This window comes from Engraulis encrasicolus, chromosome 4, assembly GCF_034702125.1.
Source record: "Engraulis encrasicolus isolate BLACKSEA-1 chromosome 4, IST_EnEncr_1.0, whole genome shotgun sequence".
NCBI lineage: Eukaryota > Metazoa > Chordata > Actinopteri > Clupeiformes > Engraulidae > Engraulis > Engraulis encrasicolus.
Window position 1 is genome coordinate 38,709,019 of NC_085860.1, and position 8,090 is coordinate 38,717,108.

The following is an 8,090-nucleotide window of genomic DNA, read 5'->3' on the forward strand; positions in this document are numbered from 1 at the left end:
CCCACACTACACTCTCTCCACCTGCACTGCACACCATGACGAGAGAGAGAGAGAGAGAGAGAGAGAGAGAGAGAGAGAGAGAGAGAGAGAGAGAGAGAGAGAGAGAGAGAGAATGGACATGAATGATGGAGCATGTGAGATAAGTGCGAGTGAAAGGAACAGTGAAGAAGAGAGAGGAAGAGAGAGAGAGTGAGAGAGAGACAGAGAGAGAGAGAGAGAGAGAGGTGAGACAAACTCATCCCTCATCTTCACCAAGGCGTTTCTTTTTCACGCTTTCGTCCACATCATCGGATGCTTTCCCATCACTCTTGTATTGTGTGCCTTACAAATTACCCTGCAACGCATTTCATTTCCTGCCTGGCAGTGTGGGTGCCACACACACACACACACACACACACACACACACACACACACACACACACACACACACACACACACACACACACACACACACACACACACACACACACACACACACACACAGCTGAACTAACACGGGAGCTGCTGATGTCTCTATTACCCTCGGCTCTGCGCTCCGTGGCTTTGAGCAAATCACTTCCTGCAGCGCAACACATCGCTTCGCTCCTCTCTGCTCCCGCTTCGACAGGGAGCATGTAACTCTGAGCGAGCTGTCAGGCGTCGAAGGTGGGAGAGTGACATGCAGAGAGAGAGAGAGAGAGAGAGAGAGAGAGAGAGAGAGAGAAAGAGAGAGAGAGAGAGAGAGAGAGAAAGAGAGAGAGAGAGAGAGAGAGAGAGAGAGAGAGAGAGAGAGAGAGAGAGAGAGTGCGAGAGAGAGACAGAGAGACAGAGAGAGATGATGGGAGACAAGAGAAGACTGTGGAGAGTGACTGAGTGAGAGAGGAGAGAGCAATTCAGAGAAAGACAAGAACGCCACGAGAGAAGAGAAAAAGAGAGAAAGACAGAGAATAGTGCAGAGAGAGAGAGAGAGGGAGAGAGAGAGAGAGAGAGAGAGAGAGAGAGAAGACACGAGAGGGAGAGAGGAAAGAGTGAGTCAGAGAAAGAAAAGGGAAGAGATAGTGAGAGGAAGCGATACACGGAGAGAGGAGAGAGAATAGGCACGTGTCTCTAGGGGGAGGTTGGGGGATGGTGTGTGTATATCACGGTCTTCCAGGAGGTGTGTGGAGCCGTAGGGCTGCTGTGAGCGTCAGCTAGGGCTGTTTTAATAACCCCTCAGGATGATTTGTACATGTCACAGAGGCTGCTTAGTAAGAATGGCACACGCGTGCAGACACACACACACACACACACACACACACACACACACACTATAACAGCCTGAATCAATCTTCCTTTCTCAGCCCACTGTTACAACTACACTAAATCATGACAGAAATTACCAACGATGACTGGAAATTGATTTTTTTTTTCTTCCCCTCCCTCCACCGCCACCACCCCCTCTTGTTGTTTATGGCCACGGCCGTTTGGAGAATTTAATCAGCCTTTGATGTAGAGGTTGCCATTGTTAAACTAAGAGAGGCTACGCTACGTTTTCATTTTGACATTGGGAATGTCTCCAGGCACAGAGTAGCATGCATGAGAATACCAGAGAGACTGCATGAGAACCTCGGTGAATACATTCTAAGTAGAGATGCACCGGATCCTGATTTTTAGGATCCTGCCGGATACCGGATCCACTGCTTAAGATCCTGCCGGATCCGGAACCGGATACCGGATCCTACGAAAGGGTTGAAACACATAGCCTACTCGCACACGTGGGCCCTTTTTATTACGTTGGCTCAAACTATTTTTTAGACTCATTGGCTTACTGCCACACTGCCTGCACTGGCCGCTTCCAAAGTTCTTTCACTCCACGCAGCAATTGGGGTTGTGAAAGACTGACTGAAAAACCTAGGCTAGAGATGCACCAGATCCTGATTTTTAGGTAACTGCCGGATACCGGATCCACTGCTTAAGATCCTGCCGGATCCGGATCCTGTGAAAAACCCTATTATCCTGCCGTATCCGGAACCGGATCTTGGATCCTGTGCATCTCTAATTCTAAGTACATCAGTTTCCACAGTCACCTTTAGAGTAAGGTGATAATGGCGATCATAAATTAAGAGGGCCAGGGAAATAGAGTGAAAGGAAAACAGAAAGAGCCCTCTCAAATCAGCTAGACATCGATTCATGCTAAAATGGAGTGAAACATTACAGAGAGATATGATACGGGTACTTTTTTTTCACTTTTTCTTTATCTTTAAGTGTGTGAAGTCTGTAATGCTCTGTGTGCATATGCTTAGAATGAAATAGGCTTCTTTGTGTGTTATGTTGGGGTGTGTTTTCACACAGAATTGTGTGTGTATTCCTTCTAAATCTGTATTTTATACTTACAGCAATGTGCATGTTTGGTTCTGCTGTTGTTCTAAAGAGTGTAAATCAGGGCATGTAAAGGGCATGTGTGTCGGTGATTATTTGTACCTTTCTCCCTGGTGTTTGGGTATCACTAACTTACATTAGAAATATAAGAGGAGATAAGATCAACTTTTATGGAAGATAACCTTCCTAGAAAGACACATTTGTCTTGAGGAACTGTGTAGTTACAACATACTGCTGGTGTGTGTGTTCTCCTGCCAAATGAGTGTGTTGTGTTGTGTTGTGTTGTGTTGTGTTGTGTTGTGTTGTGTTGTGTTGTGTTGTGTTGTGTTGTGTTGTGTTGTGTTGTGTTGTGTTGTGTTGTGTTGTGTTGTGTTGTGTTGTGTTGTGTGTGCACGCGCTAGTTTGTAAGCTGGTCCTCCAAATCAGTTAAAAGAGCACTTAGGCGTGACAACACTTTCCTGCAAGCTCCACTTCCACTGTGCAGGACAGAGCAGATGAGAGCTGAGTAGTTGATTATTTAACCAACCATGTTAGCACTGTCAGCACCAATAAGAGCCCTGTCTGTCTCCACTGGTCAATGTGATGCCCACCCACACGCATAGACAACCCCAGACATATGCACATACCGTATGCACGCACGCACGCACGCACGCACGCATGCACGCACGCACGCACGCACGCACGCACGCACGCACACACGCACACACGCACACACGCACACACACACACACACACACACACACACTAAAGTTGTGCATGCACATTGCACACATACACACACATTCACACATGGCCACAAACACACAAACACACAAAATGCGCGGGCACACACATACACAAGCAGCCGCATGCATGCAAGCACTCTCTCTCACACACACACACACACACACACACACACACACACACACACACACACACACACACACAATCCACCATCCAATTAGGCTCTAATTGAGAGTCGTACGCCTCATTGATTGCAGTGGGCCACAGTAATAGGGGAGCCAGTGGCAGAGCAGAACCTCCCATTCAGTGGCATGACCCCTCCCTCCACACAGATGCCTGCTGTCAAGCGCTAATGTTGGGTTAAACAGGGTGAGCGCTCTCTCTCTCTCTCTCTCTCTCTGTATGTATGCATGTATGTGTGTGTGTGTGTGTGTGTGTATATATATATGAGAGAGAGAGAGAGAGAGAGAGAGAGAGAGAGAGAGAGAGAGAGAGAGAGAGAGAGAGAGAGAGAGAGAGAGAGAGAGAGAGAGAGAGAGAGAGAGAGAGATTGTACGAGTGTGTGGGTGTGTGTGTGAGCGGGAAGAGGTGACTCACATCAGGGTGTGGTCAGTTAGTGAGTGGGGGGAAGGGACACAGCATGTGGGGGTGTCTGCGAGTGTCTGCTGGGAAAAAAAAACCCACTGACAGTTCTGCTGCCAACGCTGCTTCTCTACCAGTAAGTGCAATGCTGAGTAGGTCAATGGGGATTTCTTATCTACAGTTACTAGAACCAAGGAGAAAAGTCAGCACTTAAATAGCAGGGGTGGAAAAGTAACTTATTACTTTTACTCAATATTGTACTTGAGTAGCTTTTATGAATACTTTGTACTTTTTAAGTAAATTTTTAAATTAATACTTTTACTTGTACTTGAGTACATTTTGACCCAAGTACTTTACTCAATTACACTGGAACCTGGCCTGAGTACTGAGTAAAAAAAATTGACTGAGAGACAAAATGCCATGCACAATAATGCCACAATCCGCCAGAAATGAAAGATTGTGCAGGATGGCACACAGTATTTCCACTATTTTACTGTCTTGTATCAATGTATTGGATGATGGCTGGTGCCAAGCAAGAGATAGAGGTTATGGAGGACGATATTCAAGAAAAATAAACATGACATTCTCAAGAGGAAAGCTAATTAAAAGTAACTAAGTAACTTTTACTCAAATTACATTTTAAGTGAAGTACTTTTTACTTTTACTTGAGTGAGTAGATTTTTAGATAGGTACTTTTACTTGTACTTGAGTAGAATTTAGGCAAAGTAAAGATACTTTTACTTGAGTACACATTTTCTGTACTCTTTCCACCTCTGTCAAAAAGACACACGGATGCACATCCAGAGACCTAGTGCACGCAATTTACCTACAGTATACACGGATGACAATACAAACACACACATGCACACATGCGCGCACACACACACACGCACACACACTTGACTCACATGCGTGTAAGGGAGTGGCTCGGGAGACTGTGGTGGTGTGTCTTCAAAGGGATGGAGCAGCAAGTGGTCCTGGGAGAGTGTGGCGTGTGTCCAGTCAGGCCAACAGAAGCCCCCATCCCGGGACGATGGCCGCCGCGGCTCTGCTCCATCCAGATCCATGCGAACATCCGTACCCGTGGTGATGAACTGGTGAAGAGGTCACAAAGTTGAGCATTTATGGCAGGAACAAAAAAGCAGAAAATGTGCGCACAGAAGTGGCACAGGTGGTGGAGAAAACAAAATAACTGAAGTAAATAATAAATGTCTGCAACACAGTTAATGCTCCCAGTTGTTTATTCGTATAACGTTTCGGACCTGTGCATTATTGCTTATTTCATGTATGGCAGGAAACAAGAAATGCGCAATTCTAAAATATCAAGCATTTCAAACTAAGTCATGATTGACGCCTACTGTCTCATGTCCATTCAGGCCACAGATTTCTCAGTCCAGCATATGACATACACATTGTTGCAAGAAGCTACATATGAGATAATAAATAAAAAAAGTGAATCTAAGAAACAGACCAGCACAATTACAACAGAAAGGTCAACATGAAGTGTGCGCCTATCCTTTACAATACTTTCAATAATACTATGGTCTACACAGTCCACAGACTTCCTGAGTTTAAACCCATGTAAGTGTGATGCAGCGCATACGTACGCTGCATTGACGTAGGCACCTGGAGCAACATAGGTGCTGCATTCAGGCTCTTGAGATTCCAGATTTTTCACTAAAAATGTGGATATTTTACCGCTTAAATGCAACTTATTACATGTTTCATGTGCTTCGGAGGCTGAGATATTTAGGTATTAGATATTATACTGAGGGAACCTCTTCCCAAAAAGGGCCTAGGCATTCAGCAGGTGTTTTTTTTCCGGTGCCTTAGGGGTGGGTTAAGCTACAGTATTTTGAGGCAATGCTGTTGTGCTGTTGTCATTAGCCCTTGCTGTTATGGCCTCTGCCACAGTGCCACTACCCATTGCTCTTATGTCCTCCGCTATGTCTTTTACCTTGGTGGCTGTGTCCAGAGAAGATAGCAGCGAAGAGGATGCCAGGTCTTGGGACTTGTTCCCAGCTCCCCTTTTCTGGCCCAGTGGAGGCACAACAGGCAGAGCAGAGGACCCAGGTGGAGCAGAGGATCCAGACTGAAGAGGGAGCACTGTGGCATCCTCCTCCCCAGGAGGCATCCTCCTCCCCTGGTCTCCATCTCCTGTGTGTCCTGGGTCCATCTCTTCCATGCCTGAATCTTGACCTGTCCCTCCTCCTCCTCCTTCTGCTGCTGCTTCTGGCTCGGCTAGGTTTTCAGCTGGATCCTTGGCTGGGTTTAAAGTGAACATGAAACAATTTGCATTTCAGGTGTTTTAGACAAGTGAAATGTAGTTGTGATTTATTTTGAAAGGAAAATAAAAGCAAGTTAACCGCTGATGATTATAAAAGGACATTTCAGATACGTTAGTTATGCAGGCCCTTATTTCGATTCGCCGCCATGTCGCCTTTACGTTAGTGATGGCATCACTGGGTTGGTTCTGTTAGTCTGAGCTATGGTTGAAGCCAGGGCTCTAAATTAGCACCTGTCAACTGGCCAAAAAACTGTTCAAAATTCAGTATAGCTGGATTTACTTAATAGCCATTTTGACCCTTTAGTGAGTGTGTGTTTGGCTAGTGAGATGAACATCTACTATCTGTTTTGTCTGGTGGCGAAAAAAAGCAATTTACAGCCCTGGTTGATGTAAGCTGTTAGTTTAGCCCCAATGATAAGCTACCAATATGGCTGCTGCCCCCCAACTCCACCACAGGCGCAGCTCTGGCCTGGTGGAAGGCCACGGTGTAGACGAGGCGTCCGCAGTGCATGGCCAGGTGGTCCTGGTGGGCCCGGAGCAGCGCCATGATGCCCGTGTAACGGTACAGCTCCTCGTCCGGCCCCGCAAACAGGTTGATGCGCGGCGCGTTGGTGCGCGGGTAGATGGCGAAGAAACCCTCGCCGGCTTTAGTGCCCCTGCCAGCGTCAGTGCCAGTGTCCTCAACATTGCTGGAGTTGGAGTCAGGCAAGAGGAGGGCCTCTATTTTCAGACGTACGTCATGGTTCTTGTCATTCTTGCAGTAGCCTATAAAATCAGAATATTGTATTGATGTGTTTTGCACTCTTTTGTCTCAACAGACCGTCACCGTATTATTTAAGTATCTAAATATATGGGCAGTCATGGGTGAGCGGTTAGGGCGTCAGACTTGCATCCCAGAGGTTGCCGGTTCGACTCCCGACCCGCCAGGTTGGTGGGGGGAGTAATCAAACAGTTCTCTCCCCCATCCTCCTCCATGACTGAGGTACCCTGAGCATGGTACCGTCCCACCGCACTGCTCCCCATGGGGCGCCACTGAGGGCTGCCCCCTTGCACGGGTGAGGCATAAATGCAATTTCGTTGTGTGCAGTGTGCAGTGTTCACTTGTGTGCTGTGGAGTGCTGTGTCACAATGACAATGGGAGTTGGAGTTTCCCAATGGGCTTTCACTATATTCTAGAAGCAAATGCTTCCCTAAATTTGTCTTTTTGTGATTTTTTAAAACATTCATTAAAATACAGCTTTTAACACGACATATTTGATCTTCCCAACATTTATATGGGCATTTATGGGGGCAGCCGTGGCCTAGTGGTAAAAGGAGAAGGACTTTAAATCAGAGGGCTGCAGGTTGCAGGTTCGAATCTCACCCTTCCACTCCCCATCTCACTCCATGGCTGAAGTGCCCTTGAGCAAGGCACCTAACCCCACACTACTCCAGGGACTGTAACCAATACCCTGTACTAAAAAAACAAACAACTAAGTCGCTTTGAATAAAAAGCGTCAGCTAAGTGTATTGTAATGTATATAATTTATGCAATTTTGTTGTCTGCAGTAAGTACTATGTGTAATAATGTGCTGTGTCACAATGAAAACGGGGGTTTTCCAGGTGGGCTTTCACTTTCAAATATTGTATACACACTCACTAGTCCGATAAGACAGGAAACATTGTACCTTTGGGCAGCGTGAAGACAAATGTGTTGGGGGTGCAGGGGTGTATGTCATCCACACAGGTCTGCTCAATCGTCCCGGTGGAGATCGTGTTGGTCTGCTGAACTTTTCCACCACCAACTCGCAATCGGACCTCGGAACCAGAGCGCTCCAGCAGTGGGTTCTCCGCCGTCAGGACGAGCTGGTATCGACCCGGTTGGTTGAACTGCACACTCACCACCTGGAAGACAAAGTCCAGCTCCTTCTCCTCAATCTTCACGCGCCTCCTGTGCATGCTTATGCAAAAATAAAATAAAATAAACTGTAGGACTTGTTTCTTTTCTCTCTCTGCTTTGAATAATCCACAAATGCTCTAGGTAGGCTCTGCTCAATGGTGATGGACCGTATCCAGACTGTAAGCCTGAATGTTCACCTCAGCAGAGCGGGTGGGAATCCTCTGTAGCCTATTCAACTCAGCCTGTGTTTCATTGAACTCCCAAAGAGTTGACTGTACTGTA

The 8,090-nt window shown here is 46.6% G+C and overlaps 1 protein-coding gene across 1 annotated transcript in view; it reads right to left on the bottom strand.

The window, feature by feature from the left end:
• Window positions 1-7,867, bottom strand: part of LOC134448085 (coiled-coil domain-containing protein 33-like) — a 130,851-nt gene extending 122,984 nt beyond the window's left edge. Inside the window, exons 1-4 of the mRNA XM_063197843.1 lie at window positions 7,597-7,867; window positions 6,353-6,694; window positions 5,600-5,907; window positions 4,551-4,736 (exon numbers count right to left, since the gene is read on the bottom strand). Coding sequence (XP_063053913.1) covers window positions 4,551-4,736; window positions 5,600-5,907; window positions 6,353-6,694; window positions 7,597-7,867 — 1,107 coding nt within the window. The remainder of the gene's footprint in view (window positions 1-4,550; window positions 4,737-5,599; window positions 5,908-6,352; window positions 6,695-7,596) is intronic.
• Between the last annotated feature and the right edge of the window lie 223 nt (window positions 7,868-8,090).